Below are 26,332 nucleotides of genomic sequence, written 5' to 3'. Positions count from 1 at the left end.
TTTTCCCTCCAAAATACTGGCTGGTTTGTATTTACTGAACATATTCCAATTTTATATTTGGAAAGTCATTGATATATTGAAATTTCCAGGTCATGGAAGCCTGTTTTTCCCACGCATGCTGATCTCCACTGATAGGGTAAACTTAAAGGAGCATACTCAAGCTCCAGATTCTGTCATCTTAGTTGGTTTTTAGGCCCATGACCAGGTATACCAATGGACACAGTGAGCAAACGTGAATTGGGTGTGAAAGCCACATTTATAATAATGGCTAGAAGGATAAATCTTTGGTCTTCTGGTTGAGTTGAAGTTCTCACTACTTTTGTCCCATTATGGCAATTAATATTTTAGGATTCAAGGTGAATTGTTTAATATTAAAATTGATTACACAGGGCTTGTATTCCTTCCATGAAATTATATTTTGCATAGTTATAACAGGCCATGCATTGTTCAAATAATGAATGTTCCTTCCTTTCCCTCTCTCCCCTCCCTCTAGAAAATATGCCGGGGGGCGGGTTTAATTTCATTTTCTGTTTACTGTGCAGGCGATGATGAACAGCTTGGAAAATTAGTGTACAATGCTTTGGAAACAGCCACCGGCAGCTTTGTCTTGCTGTATGAGTGGATCCTTCAGTGGCAGAAAAAAATGGGTCCATTTCTTACCACTCAAGAAAGAGAGAAGATTGATAACTGCAAAAAGCAGGTGGGCATCTGAGATAACTGACTGAGCCAGGAGCCTTGCCTTGAGCCTAGGAGATGGCAAAACAAAGTAGCTGTGCTTTCAGTTGATTTGCAAAGGCAGTCCAAAATAGAATGAAATTTACTCAGCCAGAGGGAATTGTGAGGGGCCAGTACCTCCCCCACCAGTGTTTCTGGCCCCATGGCTCCCTGTTTCAGAACTTGTACAGCAGGAGCGGCTGCCTCTGACCCTCATCTGGCATTAACAACCAACTGAGCCTAAATACTATTACATAGTATGCGCTTCACAATTACTTACAGTTTTCTTCTTGGACTACTGCTTCAAAACTGAATTGGAGGGGACTAGAAATTTTTAATTTATGATAACTTTATGGAGAATATTCCATGTTACATATGGCAGTGTTGTATAACAAAGAGGTTATAAAACAGAATGGTAGGGGCCAGGCGCTGTGACCTAACGGCTGGGGTCCTCACCTTGGGCGCGCTGGGATCCCATGTGGGTGCAGGTTCTAATCCCGGCAGCTCCACTTCCCAGCCAGCTCCCTGCTTGTGGCCTGGGAAAGCAGTGGAGGATGACCCAAAGCCTTGGGACCCTGCACCCGTGTGGGAGACCTGGAAGAGCTCCTGGTTCCCGGCTTCGGATCAGCGCAGCACCAGCCCGTTGCGGCTCACTTGGAGAGTGAATCCTCGGACAGAAGATCTTTCTCTCTGTCTCTCCTCCTCTCTGTATAGACTTTCTAATTTAAAAAAAGAAAGAAAAAAAGAGACTTAAAAAAAGTTAATGTTTCTTGTTTCTATTGGTCATATCTCAAAAGAAATTGAGGATATTTATCAATTTTGTAGTATTCCTACATTATATTTTGAAATTAATGAAACAGCTGAAATTTTTCCCATCCTTATAAACTATTAGATTGACAGTATAATTTGGGGGCAGGATTCCATTCAGGACGTATTTGTTCTAATCTTATTTGAAGGTATATTTCCATACATTTCATTTCAGAGGCAAAAAGACCACTTAATGATGATTTATGCAGTAATCCCCCCCTGGTTTTTTTTTTCTTTTTCTTTTTTCTGATCAGATTCAAGGGGCAGAAACAGAATTCAGCTCCCTGGTGAAACTGAGCCATCCAAATGTAGTCCGTTACTTTGCCATGAATCACAGAGAGCAAGATGACTCCATTGTGGTGGACATTTTAGTGGAACACGTTAGTGGAGTCTCTCTTGCCACTCACATGAGTCACACAGGCCCCATCCCTGTGCACCAGCTTCGCCGGTACGCAGCTCAGCTCCTGTCTGGCCTGGATTATCTGCACAGCAATTCAGTGGTGCACAAGGTCCTAAGTGCCTCTAATGTCCTGGTGGATGCAGAAGGTACCATCAAGATTACGGACTACAGCATTTCAAAGCGCCTCGCAGACATCTGCAAGGAGGATGTGTTCGAGCAGACCCGAGTTCGTTTCAGTGACAATGCTCTGCCTTATAAAACCGGGAAGAAAGGAGATGTTTGGCGCCTTGGCCTTCTGCTGCTCTCCCTCAGCCAGGGACAGGAATGTGGGGAGTACCCTGTGACCGTCCCCGGTGACTTACCAGCTGACTTTCAAGATTTCCTGAAAAAGTGAGTACCGCTGAGATTCTCACTGAGCACTGCTCCTGTACTTTGTATTGTGCTGGAGTGTGCCCCACATACAGGTGGTGCAGCGGCTGGCAAGTGTGGCCCAGGACCAGGGTCAGTGCTGTGCTCTCCCCACATGTCCCCAACTTCCTGTGCTTAGTTTCTCAGTTATGATCCTCATTTGCTTCACCACCATGGTCTCCTCAGTTCCTCAGGAATAGCCATTGCTGTGTAAGCTGGTTTTCAGGGACTGCTGGGTACATTGTAGCAAGAATCCCCTCATCCCATCTATCCCTCTAGGGACTGTTCCAGTGAGAAATGCCCCAGGAGTTCCAAATGGAAGAGCTTCTCTGTCCACTTTTCCTGCCAGCTCCCAAAGAATCCAAGACAAGGTCTCTTCCATTCAATTCTCTTTAGCTGCTCTTTTTTTTTGTCTTACTCAGCCACATCATTGAATGCCAATGACTTTCTTACTCTAACCAAGAAAGTTTCGATACCCATTATTACAATGCATATTTAACTGCAAAACAGATTTTTCTCCAGTTTGGGAAGATCCTCTTTGGAAAGCCTTTCTCTCAGACCTCAGCTCCATGTTTTCTGTTAACCCTGCCTGTGCATTCTCCCAGTTTCTGTTAGGTGGGAGGTTAAGATCCCCTCATTCTGAACTTTTTTCAGGCACTTACTTTCCAGCCTCCCTTCAGAAGTTGACCTACACTGGTTTCTACGCTTTGAGGCCCTCTGTCTTGTTTCTTACCTTATTTTTCCCATTCATTTAACTTTTTTCACTTTCCTATTTCTGTTCATTTCGCACTTGCCAGCTAACCTGATCCATTTTGTGGTTTTCTACCTTACCCATTACAGATGTGAAAGTATTTCTATTTAACTGAAATCAGGGTTTTTTTTTTTGAAATGCAAGTGAATATGTTATAGCTGGGACTATGTTGTACAAAGAGTGAATATGTTGTACAAAGGGACTAGCTTCGGTTCTTCATGCTGTGTACTTCTCTTAAAACATTATAAAACAATCTTAAAAATCCCAAATAAATCTTTTAAGGTTTTTGTAAATGCAATTGAACTTTTGAACTTAAATTCCCCCTAGAAAGAAATTTGCCTGACATAAGGATAGAATCAAGGAGAGAAAGACTCATCTCAGTCCTCAAAAGGTCATTGGTCAGGGCCTGGCACAATGACTCAGTGGCTAAATCCTCATTTTGCAAGCGCCAGGATCCCATATGGGCACTGGTTTGTGTCCAAACTACTCCACTTCCCATCCAGCTTCCTGCTTATAGCCTGTGAAAGCAGTAGAGCATGACCTAAATCCTTGGGACCCTACACCCATGTGGGAAACCTGGAATAGGCTCCTGGCTTCAGTTTGGCTCAGTTCCAGCCATTGAGGTCACTTGGGGAGTGAACCAACAGATGGAAGATCTTTCTCTTTATCTCTCCTTTTCTCTTTAAATCTTCCTTTCCAATAAAAATAAATTTATTTTTTAAAAATGTCATTGGTCAGCAGCAGTTCAATAAAGGTTAGCACTAGAATTATATGTTGTTTTGTTTTATTTTCTTTTAAGATTTATATATTCTTTATTTGAAAGGCAGAGCCACAGAGAGAGAAGAGATCGTCCATCCACTGGTTCACTTCCCAAATAGCTGCAATGGCCAGAGCTGAACCAACCCAAAACCAGGAGAGAGAAACTTCCTCTGGGTCCAGGGGCCCAAGAACTTGGACGATCTTCTGCTACTTTTTTAGGCACATCAGCGGGGAAGTGGAATAGCCAAGACTCGAGCCAGTACTCTCATAGATGCTGATGTCATGAGATGAGGCTTAACCCACTATGCCATGGTGCCTGCCCCACATTCTGTTCTTTTTGAAAACAGCACTGGGAGGTTTAAGTAGCATGTATTTTTCACATTTAGTGACAAAATGATAGACTTGTAACTAAAACTTTGCTAGTTTTCTTTTTTCTTTTCTTTTTTATGGTTTATTTATTTGGGAGGCAGTTACATGGAGAGAAACAGAGTCAGAAAGAGATCTTCTATCTGCTGGTTCACTTTCCAGATGGACGCAACAGCCAAAGCTGAACAGGGCCAGAGTCAGGAGCCAAGAACTTCATCTGCGTCCCATGTGGGTGCACTTGAGCTTGAGCCATCTTCTACTTCTTCCTCAGAGGCATTGGTAGGTAGCTGGATCAGAAGTGGAATAACTGACACCCAGCTGGAATTCCAGTGTTGCAGTCTGGGACTTAAACTGTTCCACAACACTGGCCCCATGAGTTCTCTTGTTACTGAAAAATAGCTGTACCCTGCCAGTTTTGTGCTTGAAATCAGCAGTGTATCTTCTTATAACATATAAGGCTCCTTAGAATAGTTTATATATTCTCTCCTAAAGGAATGTGATAGACTGCTCTTGGTTACAAGAGGAGCTGCCCCAGTTAACAAAAAGGAGAAAAGAAAAAAAGCATTGACAGAGAATGAAAGGATAACAGCATTCCCATTGTAGTTGTGTTAGTGAACACCGTTTGCAGAAAGGTTTCAATTGGAATCAACCTGTGTGTATGGTGGGTAAGAGCCAGGTGCCACCTCTGTGCTTCCTGGCTGAATGGCAAAACACCCTGCCCCAGGTTTCCTCCTCTGGAAAGGAGGGGTGATAGCACCATCCACCCCCCAACATTCCGCTTTTGCTGTGTTCTGCAGCACTGAGCGACACTTGTGAAGCATTGCCCAGCCCTGGGTGGGGCCCAGCCCTTGACTCACCCTGAGTCCCCTGAAGTTCTCACTGGTAGCCTCAGTACCAAAAGCTGTGGAGAAATGTGGCTGTTTCCTTTCTGCTTCAAAGGAAAACCTCTTGCTACTTCTGACTATTTTGTTGCCACAAGGATTGGTTCAGATAATTTCATCATTTAAGTGAATTTTTGGTGGCTATAAAATCCCTTAAGAATACAGCTCATTGTAGCTAGACTCTAAATTTATTTCTGATCCAAAAATCTTGTCATGTCATCACCTTAATTTCACACTTTGGTTAGAGTCAGCATTGCTCTTCAGAAACTCAACAAGAGGGGAAGGCATTTGGTGCAGTGATTAACAGACCACTGCTTAGGATTCCAGCATCCCGTAACAGAGTGCCTAGATGCGAGTCCTGGCTCCACTCCCAATTCCAGCTTCCTGTGGTTGCACACCCTAAAGAGGCACCAGGTAATGGCTCAAGTACTTGCATCACTACCACCTGTGTGCAAAATCCAGGTGAAATTCCAAGTTCCTGGCTTTGGCTTGACCCGGCCCATCCTAATTCCAACGTTACAGACATTTGGAGAATAAACCATCAAGTGGAAGATGTGTGTGTATGTATATCTCCTTATCTCTCTGCCTTTCAACTAAAATGAAAATGTGAAAAACAAAAGAAAAGAAACTCAATGCTCAATGCACCTTTTTTAAAAAAAGGTTTATTTAATGTATAAATAAATGGTAGATTGACACCTATATAGAGTCAAAGAAATATCTTTAAGTACTGACTTGGAAAGATCTCTAGGACACATGGTTGAATGAAAAAGCAAGTTGAAGAATCGTATGTATAGGATGGTGTGTGTGTGTGTTTTTTAATAAGTCAGTATCCCAAAACAGTACTGTTTTGTTTGTGTTGTGCATTTGTTTTTTTTTTTTTACATTTTATTTTATTTTATTTTATTTTATTTTAAATATTCATTTATTCATTAATTACATTGCATTACATGACACAATTTCATAGGTACTGGGATTCCCCCCCCTTCACCCCAAACCCTTCCCCCATCATGAATTCCTTCACCTTGATGCATAACCACAGCTCAAGTTCCGTTGAGATTCCCTAATTAAAAGTTTACACCATACAGAGTCCAGCATCCCACTTGTCCAGTTCAAGTTCAACCGCCTCTTAGGGAGGCCCTCTCAGGTTTGTAGGCAGAGCCAGCAGAGCGTCACCTCGATCAATTAGAAGCACCAACATATCATCAGCAACAGTCCAGGTATGATGAGGCTGGTGCAGAGTCCACTGATTGACATAGTCCGTCTTAGGGTTTCCCCTTGTCCAGTTTTCCGCTGCAAGCATAAAGCTGAGGTGGTTGATTCATCTACTCCATTTTCCATCTTTTTTTGATTAATGCTTTGATTCCTCCATTTTGTTCAGGGGAATCCCCCTAAAAAAAACTTTGAGGCATTCCCAGTCCAGGCTCCTACATGTACTACTAGTAAGCACAGTGCCCGCCACCGTCCATCACTCCGATCAGCTGATGGTTTTAACCCCTGGGTTGGTTCTCTTCTGAGCCCCGACCTCTATTGGAACCAATGAGTATCGCATCTCTCCCCGGCTCTGCCCGTCACACTCTTGTCCCTCACCTAAACCAGTGGGAGGAGTGCTGGTCGGGTGTTGCATTCCCTGCTAGCACAGGCCATTTCACCTTGGCATTTTGTGTTTTGTACTGTTTTTTTTTTTTTTTTTTTTTTTTTTTTATCGCAACCAAACACGGCCAGGCCCCCACACAGTTTCAGCACTTGGGCTTGCCAGTGGATGACGTGAACCGACTCAGCCTGGTCTGCCCCAACCCGAGCCAAGTGTATTCCAGTGGGTCACATTCCAAAGCCTCTTCTGGGTTATTTACCTCCATGCTTCTTGCGTTTATTTGTAGAGTCAGTGTCCTGTCAGAGGATCTGTTCAGGTTCCTCCCTCCGACTCCTTCATGGTGTCGGGCTTCACGCATTCCAGCAGGTCCTTCGGCCAGCACCGCTCTTCAATCCATTCTGGTTCCTGCTGTTGAGAGTTTCAGCCCAGCCACGGCTCGTCCATACCCACGCATATCTCATATATGGCTCAGATGGGGTTGAGGCCTAGCCGAGCCCGTCCAACGTCTATCCTGGTCCTCCAGAGCACCAAACTGTGCTGTGGTCTAATCCGGCATGGTGCGTCAAAGCCGAATTGATATTTGTGCCAAGGGATTACAACTGTGACCGGACCAGAACTCAGCCTCCCTCCAGTTCCTGTGCCCCTTAGTGGTAGGCTCCACGCAGCCAAGGCCTCCACCACGCTCTCCAACCAGGCCTGTTGCCAGCCAGTGTTAACTATGCCAGAGGTTGCTCTGGTCAGCCCAGAGCGTCCTATAGACTGTCATGCCTCCTGCATAGACTCCACCGGCCCTTCTAAACCGTCCAATGGGGTCAGAGTGTCAGGGCATTGGTCCACGTATGCCTTACACATTCTAGCCCCGAGTATGGTTCTTGAATGCCAGTCAGTGTCATAGTAATGCCTTCTGTGACCCCTCTGCTGATGTGCATTTGTATAAATAAAAACATAGGAAAAATTATCTGTAATGATGTACACTAGAGGAGTGGAGAATTCAGGGGGTTGTCTCAAAGACTTTTTCTGTATTAATATTTGCAAGGAGAGGCATTTGTATTTTACTGATATAATAAGAATTGAGTTTAAGGTAAAGCAGCATATCTTATCACAATGTTTTATTGGACTCTTCTCTTGCCCGTGAAGGTGTGGACTTAAGAGTACTTGTTTTTAGTACTGGAGCAGTTCTTAAAATCTGTTATTCTTTGTGATCATTACTGTCACCACTTTGTATACATGGTTTTAAGTCCAAAACTCCCAGTGATGGTTGAGTCTTTAAATATATTGTTTATACTTAAGGTCAGGTGCTACCATGTGGTGCCACTTGAGGCATGCATATGAAAGTTAAACAGTTTAGATGAATTACAGCAGTGGTTTTCAGAATCTAGTTTGCATTCAAATCACTGGCAAAGCCATGGTAACACGGATTGTTGTCCAGATCTGTGCTGCTAGTTTACCAGGTCTGAGATGGAATATAATTTGTGCTTCCAGTAGATTCCTAGATAATACAGTTTTACTGAGCAAGGGCCCCACTTGAGATCCTCGTAGTTAAAAGTATGGCTTAGTTTTACTCATCAGAAAACAAAAGCAGTACTTATTAGAACACTAAACTGTTAATTAATAGGCAGAAGGAATGAGGATTAAAAGAAAGCATGTGGAACCTTTAAAAACTTTCTGTTCACTATTGTCAACTTACTTTATATTGTGGTGGACAGTTTGTCTCCTTGGGCCCCAGACCTGTCTTAGCTCTCTGATAGGCTTCTTGTTTGGAAGCGTTCTTTATGACTAGTTCTCAGAAAGGCTTACTTGAGCATGACAGGTCATTACAGTATTCATGAGAGTCAGAATTCATAGCCTACTCGTGCTATTTTTATACTTCTGATAAAAAATCATTTCGTGGAGATAAGCCTTCTGGTGTGCAAGGACTATGTTGGCTTTTAAAAATATATATATGTATATGTACTTATTTATTTGAAAGGCAGAGACAGCATTGCTATTCACTGGTTCAGTCCTCAAATGCCCCCAACAGAAAGTTGAGGCCAAGATTTAAACTAAGACTGGGAACTCAATCCAGGTCTCTTGCATGAAAACAGAACTCAAGCACTCAAGCCTTGCAGGGTCTTGCCCTAGCGGGAAGCTGGAGTCTTAAGATGCAACTTGGATGTGCAATACAGATGTCTTTTTTTTTTTTTAAGATTTATTTATTTTTATTACAAAGTCGGATATACAGAGAGGAGGAGAGACAGAAAGGAAGATCTTCCATCCGATGATTCACTGCCTAAGTGACTGCATTGGCTGGTGCTGCGCCAATCCGAAGCCTGGAACCGGGAACCTCTTCCAGGTCTCCCACGCGGGTGCAGGGTCCCAAAGCATTGGGCCGTCCTCGACTGCTTTCCCAGGCCACAAGCAGGTAGCTGGATGGGAAGTGGAGCTGCCGGGATTAGAACCGGTGCCTGTATGGGATCCCAGCGCATTCAAGAAGAGGACTTTGGCCGCTAGGCCACAGCACCGGGCCCAATACAGATGTCTTAACCACTAGGCTAAGCACCAAACCTGGTTTCATTTTTTATTTTGGTTTTGTGTTTTGGTTGTTTTTTGTTGTTTGTTGTTCATTTTGGATTTTTTTATTCCCCATTTTCCCCCAGCCTGGTGCTTAGTTTATAAATCCTGCAGGATGTTTATTCATGTAAGTTCACTTTATATGAGTACCTTTTAGTGCCTAAGAAAAATGGGTTCTTTAATGTGTGCCTTTAAAAAACTAAATCCTTGTGGAATGCCTTGGATTAAGGAGTTTAGCGTTATTTTGGTTATCGCTGAGATTCTTCCTCCTCCTCCTCAGATGTGTTTGCTTGGATGACAAGGAGAGGTGGACCACTCCGCAGCTGTTGAAACACAGCTTTCTCAATCCTCAGCCAAAGGCACCTCTAATGGAACAGAGTCCTGAAGGTGAGTCTATAACCACTCTTGATAATCTGCTTGACATGAAATTATTTTGAAAGTACATGTCAATTTAATGTGGGAAAGGACTGCACAGATTATTCATGCTGAGCTGAGCTACACATGACCTCCTTCAGCAAGGAGCAGCCCCCTGGGGGCACCCTGACTCTTCCAGTCTTAACTGGAGTTGGCTCTCTACAGGCTAGCTCATTCTTCCTCTCCTGTTGCTGCAAGTTCCTATTGCTGCGTAAGTAGTAGGTTAACGGGCCTCAGCAAAGACTGGGTCTGGGATTTGGCTTCATCTTAGTTCCTACACCTGTACACTAAGGCAAATTCTGAATCTGCCTCCCTACTGGAGGGCATAGGGAGGCATCTGCCCGAGAGTTGCTCAGGTAGAAGCATTTTCCCAAGACTGGCTGGAGCCCCTCCTTGGAGTGTCCCCAGTGGGATGTGGGAGGGCTTCCTGTATTTCTCACGTCTTAGTTGCCTCTTACCTTTTGTTTTATCACAGATTCCGGGGGCCAGGATTATGTTGAGACTGTCATTCCCAGCAACCAGCTCCCCAGCGCAGCATTCTTCACGGAGACCCAGAGGCAGTTTTCCCGGTATTTCAATGAGTTTGAGGAGTTGCAGCTTCTTGGCAAAGGGGCTTTTGGAGCTGTCATCAAGGTACAGACTCGTCTCCAGGTCCTGCTCCTTCTGCACTGCATTTCCAGCAGGGCTTGGAAAGCATGACTTGTTTGAGGAACAGGGAGGGAAGTAAAGACCAGTATGATCAAATTCACCTTTGTAGATGGGAGGGGTCTCTCTCAGGTTCCACTGGGCACATTAAGAACTCAGGTTGCCTGTCCTTGCTTGGTATTGATCATTACTGTGAAAAACATGTAGGGGTAACAGCACTTCGAGTGGAGTCAGAGCCTCTAACTAAAGAACATTTTTACGTGCTTTGGCACAGAAAGTTGCTCTCTCTTCTCCCATTTACTGTTAGAGTTGCTATGGAGAAAAGGATTCCAAGATTAGAGCTGAGATGGGACTCAAACTGGAAAATGGCCCCAGATGGTCTTCATGGCTATGATGTTCCTGTTCTTGTTAGTCAGAGTGGAAGGTTACCGATGCGTTGAAAGTCATTGTTAGGTCTTGCTTTCTTCATTCCAGTCCAACAAGAAGATTTTTATTAATACCTGTCCCTTGCTGAAAGATGACAGAGTTGTTTTTGTATGATTTAAGTATTTCTTTTTCTAAATTAATGCCATATTATTAAGTGCATAAAAGATTGCATCTGAAGGTGACCCACCATCAGTGTGGTATATGTCTACTTAGGGTTCTGAAAATATTGTTGGGAAGTGTTATCCTCACTGTGGAAGGCACTTTAACCCAGACACTGTGGCATGTAACCACCACATCAGACACCTGCTCCAACAATTGTCACTAATTACTCATCACTTTCTCTCTGAGGCTTTAATACATTGCTTTTGCCCTGTTTATCTCATTTAGTACTCACAGTCACTATTTGTAGTCTTGGAAATCCTATAAATCTCATTTATAGATAAGAAAAATTGAATTTTAAGGAAATCAAGTAATTTACCCAAGTTCTCGCAGCTTTAGAAATCAGGGAGTTAACATTTGCATTAGTTCTATTCAAATATTTGGAGTTTAGTTTTTCTTTACTGAATTTAAGTATTTAAAAAAAAAAATCAAAAGGGGCTAGCGCTATGGTGTAGTAACGTGTTAGGTCTCCACCTGTGCTGCTGGCATCACATATGAGCACCAATTGGAGTCCTGGCTGCTCCACTTCTGGTCCAACGTCCTACCTGTGGTGTAGAAAAGCAGTGAAGGATGGCTCAGGACCTTGGGCCCCTGTGCGCACATGGGAGACCCAGCTGAAGCTCCGGGCTCCTGACTTCAAACTGGCCCAGCTCCAACCATTTCAGCCGTTTAATAAGTGAACCAGTGAATGGAACATCTCTTTTTCTCTCTGTCTCTTCTTCTCTCTCTCTGTAAATCAATCTTTCAAATACAAATTAGTCTTTTTTAAAAAATCAGAAATTAGATCACTCTTTGAAACATTACACTTAAAAAAAAATAACCGAAGTTATTTAGAAGTTTGGACAGCAGATTGTAATATGAGAAATGCATCTAAAAGTGATATCAGTAAAAATAACAGTGAAAATGTTTTCCCTCAGAGTCTTCTAGCAAGCTAAATACACCTAGATGGGGGCTGAGCTGTCTTCTGGGTCTGGGAGTACCAGGACTTTCTGCAGTTTGACCGTATCACGCCTGTGGTTCTGGTTGGATCTCATAGAACTGCAACTTTCCTGAGGAACCGTGGGCAACACGGGATAAATGACATCCCCTTCCCCTGGCCACTTGACAGGTACAGAACAAGCTGGATGGCTGCTGCTACGCGGTGAAGCGCATCCCCATCAACCCCGCCAGCAAGCACTTCCGCCGGATCAAGGGTGAAGTGACACTGCTGTCACGCCTGCACCATGAGAATATTGTACGCTACTACAACGCCTGGATTGAGCGGCATGAGCGGCCGACTGGCCCAGGAACGCCACCTGGAGACTCGGGGCCCCTGGCCCGGGACACACGAGCAGCACATGGGCAGGCACCAGGCGACACGGACAGCCCGGACAGCGTGGAGGCCAACGCTCCACCACCCATCCTCACCAGCTCCGTGGAGTGGAGCACGTCGGTTGAGCGCTCAGCCAGTTCTCGCTTCCCAGCCACCGGCCCTGGCTCCAGCAGCGACGAAGAGGACGACGAGGATGAGGAGGACGAACACGACGGGGTCTTCTCCCAGTCCTTCCTGTAAGGAGCGCGGCGCCTGTCACAGCCCTCAGTGCGAGGGACACGCGCGGGACCCCTTCTTTAATCCCCACCAAACCTGTGCTAAGCAGAGCAGGTTCATGTAGAAATCCAATGGGACCTGGCAAAACAAACACCATGGGATCCAAAGGACTTCTTCCCCACTGCATTCCGCTCTCCAAAATCCAAGCCCAGTAGAAAGGAACGATAACAGTGACCCCTCATCTTGGTATATTGAAGAAGCTTTCTGTTAGGTCATTATTTTAGATAAGGGCTGCAGCTCTGTGGAACATTCCAGTTAACTCAGAGTCCTGATCCAGTGCCAGTTGCACTCCCCAGAGTGCCAAATTTATGAGCCTAAACTTGAGGCATCTCAGAATCTACCCTGGCCATGTACTTTCATGATTTTTTTTTTTTTATTTTATCCAATTGAATATACTTTATCATGACTATTATCTCTTTTTTTTCCCCAAGGAAAAATCTAGTTAAATTTTTTCTTCGGAATAGTGTGTTTTATAGCAAAGTCCAAGTGAACATGCTATTGTCAACAGGTTTATGCCTGTGGGACCCTGGTCCAGTTCTCTAGCCTCCTTTGCTTTCTAGTAATGAACAACTATTGATATTTTTTTTTTAGAATTACAGCCATGATTTTGATTTTAGTATTTCTCTATTTCTCTCTTTAAGGCCTGCTTCAGATTCTGAAAGTGATATCATCTTTGATAATGAGGATGAGAACAGCAAAAATCAGAATCAGGTAAATATATAGACAGCAGTTACAACATTTTATTCAACATGGAATGGGTGTGTAAGAAAACTAACATCTGTTGCTGTAAAGCTTGAGTAAAATAGTAAGGCCTTAATAGGATACGCAGATGTAGAAATGGCCTGTTTTAAATCATGGTCATTCATTTAAAATATACTCATATTTATTTATAGGCTTTTATCCTTCTGCTTGTAGAAGCAAGAAACAAAATGAGGCTTCATTTTGTGTGTGCAAAGAAAGCGGTTTCCTAAATAATGCTAGATTTTAAGTGGTTGGAGATGAGAATGGAATGAAAATTAACCGAGTGACTAAACAGTCTCATCATGAAGTTACCACAGAAAATCGATCTCACATCAGCTCAGCTCTGTTCCTTGTTTTCATAGACCATCCCTTTGAACAGTGATTTACCATGATGTGTCATGAGCTTACCAGTGGTTTATGAAGTCAGTTTTGAGGGCCACAGCTTTATCTGTAATGCTGAACATCTGAATGCAGCATACTTAGAATAATGGTGAGCTTACCTGATGGAACTTGTCTCTCATGAGAATGTGTACTGAGCATAATGAAAAAATTGTGGTTAAAAAAAAAAGATGGAAAACCAGTCACTGCTCCGGGCTCCCTCCCCACTTGGCTCTGCACCTCTCCCCATGTAGTTTGCAGAGCTCCTCTGTGCTGGCACCCAGAGCCCAGAGTGAGGCTTTCAGGCTGCCAGAGCTGTCGAAGCTTGCTGCAGAGAAGCGTTCTGCATCTGGGGGTTGAATGTGGTGACTTTGTTACCAGCAGTTATAGGGGTACATTCATAACAGATCTAGAAAAGTCTGCATGTAGGTTCTGCTAGTATAAGCAGTGAAACTGCTTCAAAGAAGGTTTGAATGCATTTACTGATATGGGGTTTTTTGGTATTTGCCTTATCAATTACAATCATCTCATCTCCTTTCAGCTGAAATGTATTAATTATAAATTTAATCAAAAATAATATAAAGAATATACTGCAAAGGCAAAATATATGTTTGGTTTTAGTGTTAACTAGCATTTTATTATGGGAAATTGGCTTTGCTCAGTTAAGGGCAGCATCCTATGAGAAATCTGATTGATGGCTAGGTGTCTCTAGGAGATGAGCAATTTTTGTAAATCATCTCCATAGAATACCAATGGCTCAAGAGTAGAGCCTATTTATTTCCAAAAGAGGGCTTTTTTTTCCCCCTTTGGTAAAGGAAAAATGTTGGAAGATCCTTATTCAAAACACTCGATCAGAAATAGATGCTACTGGTGCTTTTCCTGTACTTAAGGAAAAAAGTAGTAAATACACATATCAGTTGAAATAATTGTTTTAAATAAATGACAAAAGACACCACATATAGGACAGAAAGCCAGCTGTCGGAGACAAACATCAGCTGTATGGAACAGCAATACAGACGATCGGACTCCTAAGCAGCTGCTGAGTGCTTCCTCTTCATCCCAGAGGTCACTGTGCTATGTGGTCACACTTAAACAGCCTCAGCTAAAGATGGTTTCTAGTCGTCTGCCTACAGGAAAAGCCAACGCCAAGGCTCTGCATTGCTGTGAAACTGAAGGCCTATGGGATTAGCCTGGATACATGCTACTGTTCTGAGTAGGGAAGGCTGTTGGTGCTAAGAAATCATGAACCCAGCAGGGAGCTTTCCTATGCATGGCACATCTCTGATACCTGCCTGCTCCTTGGCCATCATGGCTGTAGGTAGCTGCAGAGCTGTGAAATTCATAGAGGACTCTGGGAACAGCAAAATAGCCTTGAAGTACTGCTCAGCGACCTCTCACTAGGGAGAGCTGATGGCCATGTCTGTGGGGAGTGGATACTTACTTGAGGGTGGTGAAATTTCACCTTTATTGGAACTTCTATGTGTTCCTGTTGGGTTAGGATGAAGACTGCAAGGAGAAGAATGGTGGCCGTGAAAGTGAGCTATCAGTAACAACTGAGGCTGTGCACTATTTGTATATCCAGGTAAGGCCCTGTTGTGTGATTGGTTTGATACATGTAACAGCTCCTCTTCAAGGTGCTGTAACAAGACCGCACAAAAGAGGGAGTGCTGGCTGTATTAGCTTTTTGTTACTTTAAAATTCCCAAAAGGAGCCTAAAATGTTGAAGTTCATAGTTCAAAATCAAATGATACCCACCATTACATGGCATCTGGTAGAAGCTGCCAATAGTAGAGGTATAAAGGGATGATCATAAGCCAGCCAAGGAACACAGAGATGCCAGTCTGAATTCAGCTTAAATAACCAACTCTCCTGGGAGAACTGGCTTTTGCAGGCAGACCCCAGTGCCCTAAAAACCTCCCCAGGGCTCCCCGCCTAGCCACCATGATTTCGTCAAGTCTTCACTCTTGTCCATCAACCTATAATTGTAATCCAAGAACTGTTAACACGAGACCTTGGGCTTTAAATGTCTGCATGCTTTTGGGTGGCCAAGACCTGTTTCATGCGTAATACTGGCATTTTCCAAAGGGGAATGGCCAGGGAGAATTACAGCAAGGAAATCCCTTTCCCCAGCCTTGAACTCCTACTCCTCACCCGCTCCCTGCCAACCTTTCAAGAAGTGCTATAGGGTTGCTCCAGACCCTAGCTGTGTAAATTCACATGCTGGATCCACCTGTCCCAGCTCTGTGAGCTGCAAGTTCCTCAGCATTCTGCACCTCCATTTCCCCATTTGTAAATTAACTAGTAGTGGCTGTCTCTAGACTTCTGAAAGTAAATGAGGTCACGTGTGAAGTACATAGAACCACATTGGAGTTCTGTAAGTGCTTCACCATGTATGCAGAAACTTAATAAGCAGAATCAGGCTGTACATAGGAGGTATGATGTGCATACTTGCCTACATGTGCAAAAGAAAAACCAACGTGGCTGTAGGCTCTTCCAGGAACCTGTCGGAGACAGGAGCTGCAGGCACCCCAGTTCTAGTAAGCTATCACCTTGGCTTTAGCCTGCCCAGGTGGTTCATGCTATACAGTGGTGTATTCTGTCAACAGAGAGACAACTAGAGACTAAAATAAAGGGCCTTCCTCAAAGAGGCCATATGAGGCCCCCAGCCAAGACCTGGAGAATGAGTCAGAATTTGCTGGCATATTCTGAGCATGATAGAATGCATGGTGCTGCTTCATTTGAAACAGTACATCATTCTTCTTAAGCAGTCTCAACTGTGGCACTGGTAGAAAAGTGAACTAGCTGCACAAGTCAAGTTCTGTGCAGTAGTGTAAGATGTAAATGATGTGTCAATGTTTTCTGATTCATTGGTGCACTCACAAAGAGGTGAGACAGAACCCATTCTGGAATGCGCTAATATTTACAACGTAATCATTAGAATAATTAGCCCTTCCTGAAAATTTTGGTTTGGAACCAATCTTACAAAACAATAGATAAAATTTTACTGCAGTCTCAGTTTTTTCTCTTTAAAAATTTTTTTTCCATTTTTAAAAAATGTTTCTGACAGTCTCAGTTTTTTATGTTATTTGTGGTAAGGGGTTTAAATAAATCCGTTATTTAATTTTGTGTATTTGAAAAGCAGAATTACAGAGAGAGGGAGTGAGAGAGATCTTCCATCTGCTGGTTCACTCCCCAAATGATCAGGCCAAAGGCAGGAGATAGCAGCTTCATCCAAGTCTCCCATGTGGGTGGCAGAGGCCCAAGAACTTGCACCATCCACTGCTTTTTTCAGGCCAGTTATAGAGAGCTAGATCAGAAAAATGTAGCAGCTGGGACACAAACTGGTGCCCATATGATATGCCAGCATCACAGATAGCAGCTTTACTCTCTATGTTGTAAAACCAGCCCCAATAAATTATTTTTTTTCATGAGCAATAATATAAAAAAAAATAGTTATGCTGGGTTACTAAAGTTATGTACATTTATCCCTAATGTATTTTTAATATTGTATATTAGCATTATTATTAACAAATGTGTATTTGCCCTAAACATATATTTCAATACTGTTGGTTCCTTTTTTTAGTATACGAAATTCTTTCCCAGAACTATTTAAAACTTGTGCTACAACTTTTTAAATGGATGATAATATTAATTGTAATTACCTTGTTTGGTGTAAGCTTTCTTCATAACCAGTTCCTACCTGATTTGGTCTCGTCCATAGATGGAGTACTGCGAAAAGAGCACTCTACGTGACACCATCGACCAGGGACTGTTCCAAGACACCACCAGGCTCTGGAGGCTTTTCCGGGAGATCCTGGATGGGTTGGCTTATATTCATGAGAAAGTAAGCTCTGCGACAGTCCTATCTGAAAATTTGTATTCATGTAATTAATGACTGGAGAAGAAAGTCAGATGTAAGAGTGGAGAGTAACTGAACTAGAAAACTCTGGATCAGTTGAGAGAGTTTATTTTTGAAGAAAATAGAACAAAATGTCCAATGACAACAAACCAGGACAGCATATCAAGGTTCAGCAACAGCCGTGAGGGTTAGGACTAGATCCACAAACTGTGGCCTGCAGATCAAATTCAAACACTACCTGATTTTTCATGGCCTGCCAGCTGAGAATGACTTTTTTTTTTTCTTTTTGAGAATGGCTTTTACATTTTTTATGTGGTTATTAAAAGTCAAAAGAAAAAGATAGTGTGATTCATGAAATTGGTATTTCAGTGTCCATCAGTAAAGTTTTATTGGATCATAGCTGTGCTCATTTGTTGAGGTGTTGCTGTATAGACTGTACGGCCCATCAAACCTAAGATGCTTACCATGTGGCCCTTAACTAACCCCCAGGTGAGGAGAAAATATCTGGGCATGTGTGGAATGTGAGGGTCATTCCTTGGGTAGTTTAGAATCAAGTGAGAGTTGTTGATTCTAAATTAGTGTTATCCTTTCTAAGAACTTGGAGAGGAACTGGCACAATGGCTCAATTGGCTAATCCTCCACCTGCCAGGATCCCATATGGGTGCAGGTTCATGTCCAAACTGCTCCGCTTCCCATCCAGCTCCCTGCTTGTGGCCTGGGAAAGCAGTCAAGGATGGCCCAAAGCCTTGGGACCCTGTACCTACTTGAGAGTCCCAGAAGAACTTCCTGGCTCCTGGCTTCGGATCGCCTCAGCTCTAGTCATTATGGCCATTTGTGGGGCAAACCAGTGGGTGGAAGATCTTTCTCTGTCTCTCCTTCTTGCTGTAACTCTATCTTTCCAATAAAAATAAATAAATCTTTAAAAAATGTCATCCAGCAAGGAAGAAAAATGAGACTTTCTGAATAACAGCCTGCTATATGTATAAAATGTCATGTTAAAGCTAAAAATGGAGGTAGCCTTGTCAATACTAATGGGGCTAGTTTCAAGATAAAATGGGATTATCTAATGCATTCACCAATATAAATAGCTTTTTTCCTTTGCCTCAATTTTCTTTAACCTGAAAATGTTTATATGGTACTGTATTTATTCTGAAAAACCAGAGCTGTAATTTATACATGTCTACTCCATAAATGATTTGGTGAGAACAAAATTTACAAGGTTGAAAATAAAAACGAGTTCTGGTGAAGGCCATTGGAACTCTGGCTGTAATATCACAGTGGAGTCTAGATCCATGCTCCCTGCTGTCCCCATCTCCCTCTCATTTGCTCAGCTCTTGCTAACCAGTTGCTGGACATCTAATACTGTGCTGCCCTTAGAACTACAGAGCTCTGAGTATGGAGCAAACCTCATTCTAGATAGAGACTTCTTGCTTTTGAAAGGAATGAGAATTTTTTTTCATGTGGTGATGAAAAAGGTCATATGATAAAGTGCTTTTTATTATATCTCATTGTTTCCTATATTATAATACATTGAACAATATACAGTTGGAGGAGCCAACACTGTGGCACAGCAAGTTAGGCCACAGCCTCCTGTGAGTGCCTGTTTGAGTTCCACTTCTGATTGCACTCCCTGCTAATGTTCCTGAGAAGCAGCAAAAGATGGAGCTGGGAGACTGTTGGGGAGAAGCCATAGAAAAGCTGGAGGTTATTGAAGAGGCTAGTAGAAGCCCTAATCCAATTTTCATTTTTAAAAAGTTGGCCTTTCGGGCCCAGCACAGTGGCCTGGTGGCTAGGGTCCTCGCCTTGAATGTGCCGGGGTCCTATATGGACGCCGGTTCTGGTCCCGGCAGCTCCACTTCCCATCCGGCTCCCTGCTTGTGGCCTGGGAAAGCAGTCGAGGACGGCCCAAGGCCTTGGGACCCTGTGCCCGCGTGGGAGACCTGGAGGGGGTTCCTGGTTCCCGGCTTCAGATCGGCGCAGCACTGGCTGTTTCACTCCCTTGAGTAGTGAATCATCGGATGGAAGATCTTCCTCTCTGTACATCTGACTTTGTAATAAAAATAAATAAATCTTTAAAAAAAAAAGTTGGCCTTTCAGATTCAGAAACAGGTGCATAGCTATATACTAGGTGTGGGAAACAATTGTTTCTTCACTCTCCCCACAGGGAATGATTCACCGGGATTTGAAGCCTGTCAACATATTTTTGGATTCTGATGACCATGTGAAAATAGGTGATTTTGGTTTGGCAACAGACCATCTAGCTTTTGCTGTGAGTATTTGGAAACTGGATGGTCCCTGAAAATGAGCCCAGGTGCTCTGGTAATTTTAACAGTGTTTGAACACCGGACAGTGAGCTTACTGAGCATTGCTGTGTGAGCCTCAGGAGATTAAGCAAGTCAGGGTATACTGTAAATGATCCCAGGCTTTAAAATGGTAATTGTGTTTTGGTGCATGAATTCCACTTGAGGGACATTAAGTTAATGTTTTATGAACAGCAGGTCAATGACATGCAATATTTTAAGAAATAATTCAGTATTTCAGTCTATATGCTGAACTGTGTACTCACCTCTTGAAGGGCTTTTAGTTAGCTATTGCAAAATGAGGCCCCAGATGTAAAACACCCAGTGAACCAGTTCTAGACAACATAGAATTCAGAAGAAGTCTGTTCTCCACATCGTGGAGTAGCTGCTTTGGTAACATACAAAGCTGATGAAGGTGAGGTGAAAGAAATTGTGGCTGAAGAGAAGACAGGAAAACACTTGCATACAGTTGTGAGGATCAAGAAAGGCTGTGAGTGAAGACGAAGGTGTTTCAGCTAGGCCTTGAAGGATGAGGAAAGAGTCCAGCAAGCCAAGGTTGAGAACCGGGCAGGAGATTCCAGAGAGGAAGAGCAGCATAAGCAAATGCCCTAGGGTGTGCGGACATGCTTATTTGAAAGCCAGCATGTTACATGGTTTCCTAAAACTGGGAAGTGTGGGAGCATAAGAGAGGAGGCTGGACACCTGCGTCAGAATCTCAGAAGCGAGAGTTCATTCGACACCAAGGTCAGTGGGAAATGCAGATAATTCCAAGGTCAGACAGAAAGGAACCAGGACTTGGATTAGTGGCTAGAACAGTAGGGACTGGAATAGAAAATGGGTTTGAAAGAGTGAAGAGAGAGGAATTTGGAAAGTGGAAACAGTAAGGGCATGGTCCCAGTCACATCAAGGGCAGGGTGTATCAAAGAATGCTGGGACCAAGCCAGGGCCAAGCATCAGGTGAGGACCCTGATGTCCAGGTGAAATAATCTGATTGCTGGAAGGCTGTGTGTGGTATCTTGAGGCAAGTAAGAAAACAGGACCGGGAGCCCTGCTGCTGCCACAGCTTCAAGATGTAAGCTTGTGTAAGTTAGTTAATGGCTCAGCACCACCTCTGTAGAAAGTGCCCAGGGCCTACCTCACAGAGTTGTCCTCGAAATAAACAGGGGAAGCTGAGGAACGTGGCTGGCATGGTGAATGTTGAGAGCGGTCATTGATGGTATTGCACATTAGGAAACCTAGGGAGGGAGGTCATGCCAGGAGGACTTAGGGTGACACATGGGACAGTGCTGTCAGCGGATATGGTAAACAAGGTGTGACCCGCTACATACAGCAGCGGGTGATGTTACGGCCCTGGGGCCAGCCTCCTGGACAGAGTAAAAGCTGACACAGAGCAGCAATACCAGGAGTGCTACTGGGAAGAAGAATTTGCTGTGGTTTTTAATATCCTCTGCCCTTTCCTAGTGGGTGGACTCTGTTTGCCCTTTACAGTATGAAAATGAACATGTCTCTGGAAGCTTTTGGGTATTCCTGTTCTAAAGCAAGACTTGCCTAATGAATTGCGCTTTTCCCCCTTGATTTTACTGGGCTTGCTATGAGCCTTGTACCAGTGAGGGAGCTGAACCAAAAAAATAATGTAGAGTTCATAAATTTTTAGAATTATTCTGTTTCCCATGTTTATTTTTTCAGTCTTTCTTTAGAAATTAACAACTTATTCCTAGGGAATAATAAACTTTAGCTCGGTGTTGGACTTGTACTTTTAGGCTGACGGCAAGCAAGATGATCATTCTGACCATTTGATTAAATCCGACCCTTCGGGTAAGTGTGCTATAAAATCTCTTACCCTGAAGCTTGTTTTTCACTTGTAAAGATCTTATTCCAAAGCAAATTTTAATTATTCATTACATTAACATTATGAAAATGCTTTTCATCCTTTTTGCTTTCTACCATATAAATTGTTCAAAACCCAAAGTCAGAACTTCAGCTGGAGGAGTAATTAGTTCCCAGGGGCAGTCAGTTCTACTTGGTCTGACCCTGAGTAGGAATAGGAAGTTACCCTGTGACCTGGTCCATCTGGCACCGCCCTCCTCTGCAGCAGCTGAGACATCTGTGGTGTGGACCCGAGTGTCAGCTAGACATGACTTACAGTTACCTGCTTGGTGCGGTGTGCGCGCACTGCTTCTTCCTGGAAAGGGTGCAGGCAGCTGACAGATCATGCCTCATCCTTAAGAATCCCTTCTGTTAGTTCCACCTTATCTTGGAAAGCTTTTCTCTGTTCTCCTCCACACAGGTCACCTGACGGGCATGGTTGGCACTGCTCTGTATGTAAGCCCAGAAGTGCAGGGGAGCACCAAGTCTGCATACAACCAGGTATATGACTTCCTGGGGGGAAACAGGAGGCTCCACGGGTGAAGTAGGAGGATACCAAACCACAGCTCTGGGACCAACAATGTGGTACAGCATGTTATACCTCCACCTGCAATGTTAGCATCCCATATCAGAGCCATGCCAGAGTCAAGTTCTAGTAGCTCAGCTTCTGGTCCAGCTCCCTGCTAATGTGTCTGGGAAAACAGCAGAAGATGGCTCATGGGCTTGGGCCTCTACCGCCTACATGGAAGACTTGGATAGAATTCCTGGCCTCAAGTTTCTGCCTGGACCACCCTTAACAGGTGTGGCCATTTGGAAAGCCAACTGAGGGGTGGACCATCTCTCTCTCTCTCTCTAACGCTGCCTTTTCAAATCAATAAAACAAATTTAAAAATCACAGCACTTGGGCTTAGTTATGAGCTGAAATACAGCCTAGAGCACTCATTTCTGCTCCAGGCAAAACAACTTGTCCCCAAGGACAGTGACTGAAGCTGGCCCTGTCACTGCCTGGAGTTTACAGTGCACCCAGGCATCCATCCAGAGAATATGTGCACAAGATCTGTCCAGGGCAAGGTCCCAGAAAGACAGGGAACAAGGCAGTCAAGTGAAGGAGACAGATGTGGCCCCCGTGCCTGCAGAGCTTCTCCAGTGATGGTGAAACAGCAAACAAACAAGCAAACAAGGAAGAAGTCAGAATGTGTGGTGTGCTGTCCGAAGAAGTGAAACGGAACAGTGACGAGCACAGGAAGGGCGTCTCTTGTACACTGGTTGACCTTAGAAGGCCTTCCTGAGGGGGTAGCACTTAGGACAAAAGCCACACTAGGTCGGTGGGGTGGGGTGAAGCAGGATGGCAGTGAGCACTCGGCCCACGTGAGGCCTCTGAAAGGCAGGAAGTCTGCACTGGCCTGGAGAGGCATGCTCTGAGGCCGGAGGGGAGGCCAGGCGACCATGCAGCACCAGGCCACTGGGACAGAGGCTGGGTTTTTGTTTGAGGGGTGCAGGGAGCTCCTGGTGTCTCTTGAGCAATAGAGTTTTCACTGCTATTGAGCACAGAGGCTGAACAGCTGGCAGCACACAGAGGAGAGGTAGCAAGAGATTGTCCCACTACCATAGGGAATGGAAATTCAGGGCAAGTAACTGAGGTGAGGAAAGCTGGGGAAGATACACATGGAGGAGATGGCGGTAGATGCAGTGCTCCGAGGCATGCTGGAAATGCCAAAGAGGTCTGGGATGTTGTCAGAGACCCCCAGAGGAGTTCCTGGGAAAGGCTGGATTCAGAGGTAGACCCCTGAGAGTCGGCAGCATGCACATGGGGTTTTAAATGATGAGAATGTCTGAAATCGCTTAGGGCAAGAGCATAGACTCAATTTTAAAAACACATCAGGCAAGCAGTGTGTGCAGAAGCAGATCCTCGGGCATGCAGTAAAAACTGTTTTGTTCTGCCTGGAAGTACCAGGCAGACACATAATTGATGTAGACCCCTCAGTACTTGGAGGGGACAGGAGATGGGAGGGTGCCTTAGCCATCAGTCTGGAAGAATATAAAAAATGCTTAAAGATGGCCTACCCTTTGACCTGGCTCTTCCCACATTAGAAATTTATCCAAGAGAGCAGCATTGTGGTACAGCAGATAAACCACTACCTGTGATGGCAGTATCCCTTCTCAGCACTGATTCAAGTCCCAGCTACTCCACTTCTAATACAGATCCCTGTTAATGCACCTGGGAAAGCAGCCAAGGATGGGCTCCTTCACCCATGTGGGAGATCTCGAAGAAGCTCCAGACTCCTGGCTGCGATCTGGCTCAGACTTGGCCTTTGCAGCCATTTATGGAGTGAACCAGCAGATGAATGTCTGTCTGTCTCTGACTCTCTGTCTCCCTCCCTCCCTCTCTCTCTCTCCCTTTCCCTATCTATCTCTCTCAGGTGCCTTTTAAGTAAATAAATAAGTCTTAAAAAAAAAAAAAACTAATCTGAACGAAACAGCCAGGTACATCTGTATAGATTGCTGTAAAAGGAATTCATCACAGCATTTTGAGTAATACTGAAAAACAAATTTCTAAAAATTGGGGACCTAGTTGAAGAAATCAGAGGGTTTCCAAGTCATTAAATACTGTCATTAGCATTATGTTTTGGAACACTGTTCTAGAAAAATGATAATAGTACTAAAAAAAAAAACATTCTCACCATGTTAAGTGAATAACAGAGCCAGTAACAGGTCTAGTGTGTAGGAGTGTTTTTGTTTCTTCAGACACAAAAATGGGCCCATCAGACTGGGGAGGGCTGGCCATCATCTCTCTGATGCGTAGTGACCTCAGGCTCTTGAAAACTTCAGAGGTCACCGGGGGTTGTTTGTGAGGGTGGCCTGCTGTTCTGCAAGCCCACGTGTCCTTCAGAGCAGGTGCTGAGGAAAGCGTGTGTGTCCTGGAGAGCACATTCCATGCCATCTGGCAGCTGGCAGTAAGCAGGGCCCCCGTCACCCAGGGTTACACCAGCACCTCCACAGCTGCCTACACAGACCCCACCCCACACGGACCTGCCCTGTGCTTCCTTCTTATTACAGTCCACATTTACATGCTTGTGTGTATACGCTGATGAGTTAATCATTGTTTTGATTACTTGTGTCCTTTTATGTTGTTTGCTCTTTTCTTTCTTTGACTCATTCATTTTGCTTCCCAGATGTGCTGAGGTATACTTGACAAATATGAATTGTGCATTTTTAAGGTATAAAACGCAATTATTTGATCTGTGTAGACCTGGTGAAGTGATTATTGCCATCAAGCTTACTAGGAGAGCTGCACCTCATAGTTGCTGTGCCTTTGGTATGTGGTGAGAACACATGAGAGCTGCTCTCCCAGCAAAATCAAGAAGGCAATGGGATCAGCAAGCTGCAATTAGATCTGCAGAATTCCTATGCTTCATAACCTGAAGTCTGCATCACTGACCGACATGACCTTCCCCCTGATCCCCAGCCCCTAGGAAGCACCTTCGTGGCTATTGGTGTGTTAGATTCCACGTTACCCAAGGGGTCCCACAGTGTTTGCCCTTCCTTCCGTGCTAAGCTTATTGCCTTAGTATGCCAGTCTTCAGAGTCATCACATGGTGATGAATGACAGGATTAAGTCCCTCCTCTTAAGGTTAAGTACTATTTTGTTGTATACACACTGCCTGTACTTTATTCATTTTTCTGTTGATAGACACTGAAGCTGATACCATGTCTTGGCTAGTAAGAAAAATGCTGCCATGACCATGGGCATGCAGATATCTCTTTGAGATATCTTTCTTTCCTTTGGTTACACAGAAGATTGCTGGACTGTGAGTGTGTCTGTTCACTTTTTTGAGGCCTTGCCATACTTTTCCGTAGCGGCTATGCAAGTTTACATTCTTACCATCAGGGCGCCAGGGTTCTCTTTATTACATTCTCATCACAATTTGTCATCTAAAACAGTCGTTGTTATAGTGTGACAAGACAGCTCATAGTGGTTTGGAGTGTATTTCTCTGATTAATTAATTATGTAGTACATCTTTTTATTAGCTGTTGTCCATTTGAATATCTTCAGGAAAATAACCATCACGGGCTCAGCGTGGTAACCTAGTGGCTAAACGCCTCGCCTTGCATGTGCCAGGGTCCCATATGGTGCTGGTTCATATTCCATTTCCCATCCAGCTCCCTGCTTGTAGCCTGGAAAAGCAGTCGAGGACGGCCCAAGGCCTTGGGACCCTGTACCCATGTGGGAGACCTGGAAGAAGCTCCTGGTTCTTAGCTTTAGATCAGCTCATCTGTGCCCGTTGTGGCCACTTGGGGAGTGAACCAGCAGATGGAAGATCTTTCTCTCTGTCTCTCCTTTCTGTAATTCTGGCTTTCCAATTTAAAAAAAATTATTTAAAAAAAGAAAAGAAAAATATCCATTCAGGTCCTTTGCCCAGTTTTGATTCGATTAGTAGTATTTTTGCTGTTGGGTTGTGTGAGCTCTTAATGCATTTTGGATATTAAGAGTTTGTCATACATGATTTTCAGCTAGGTTGCCATTGAATTGTAAATGCACTTTCAAGCTTTGCTAGGATTATCCTTGCTCCTCCCCAGCATGCCGTTCTTTCATCTTCACTGTAGAGCTTTGCCATCGGTAGCTGGCCTTACTAGAAGCTGCAGGTTTGAGTCTGTGTTTCACTTTCAGAATGATTCCTAACAGTGCAAAACAGAGCTAAGTCTTGTGACAGCTTTCAGTTGTCCTTGC

General features: G+C 44.0%; 1 protein-coding gene across 3 annotated transcripts in view; it reads left to right on the top strand.

The window, feature by feature from the left end:
* The window catches only part of EIF2AK4 (eukaryotic translation initiation factor 2 alpha kinase 4), a 100,419-nt gene that overhangs the window by 39,594 nt on the left and 34,493 nt on the right, over positions 1-26,332 (top strand). For all 3 annotated transcript variants that reach the window (XR_009245619.1, XM_058666084.1, XM_058666085.1), the window contains exons 8-18: positions 543-700; positions 1,776-2,311; positions 9,508-9,614; positions 10,117-10,274; positions 11,980-12,419; positions 13,101-13,170; positions 15,077-15,160; positions 17,300-17,422; positions 19,602-19,706; positions 21,498-21,552; positions 22,025-22,104. Coding sequence is in view for 2 of the 3 variants with exons in the window: in XM_058666084.1 (XP_058522067.1) it covers positions 543-700; positions 1,776-2,311; positions 9,508-9,614; positions 10,117-10,274; positions 11,980-12,419; positions 13,101-13,170; positions 15,077-15,160; positions 17,300-17,422; positions 19,602-19,706; positions 21,498-21,552; positions 22,025-22,104 (1,916 nt within the window). In the remaining variant the exon portion in view is untranslated. The remainder of the gene's footprint in view (positions 1-542; positions 701-1,775; positions 2,312-9,507; positions 9,615-10,116; positions 10,275-11,979; positions 12,420-13,100; positions 13,171-15,076; positions 15,161-17,299; positions 17,423-19,601; positions 19,707-21,497; positions 21,553-22,024; positions 22,105-26,332) is intronic.

Source organism: Ochotona princeps, chromosome 6, assembly GCF_030435755.1.
Source record: "Ochotona princeps isolate mOchPri1 chromosome 6, mOchPri1.hap1, whole genome shotgun sequence".
In the NCBI taxonomy this organism is placed as follows: Eukaryota; Metazoa; Chordata; class Mammalia; order Lagomorpha; family Ochotonidae; genus Ochotona; species Ochotona princeps.
This window is presented reverse-complemented; position numbering and strand designations above follow the sequence as displayed.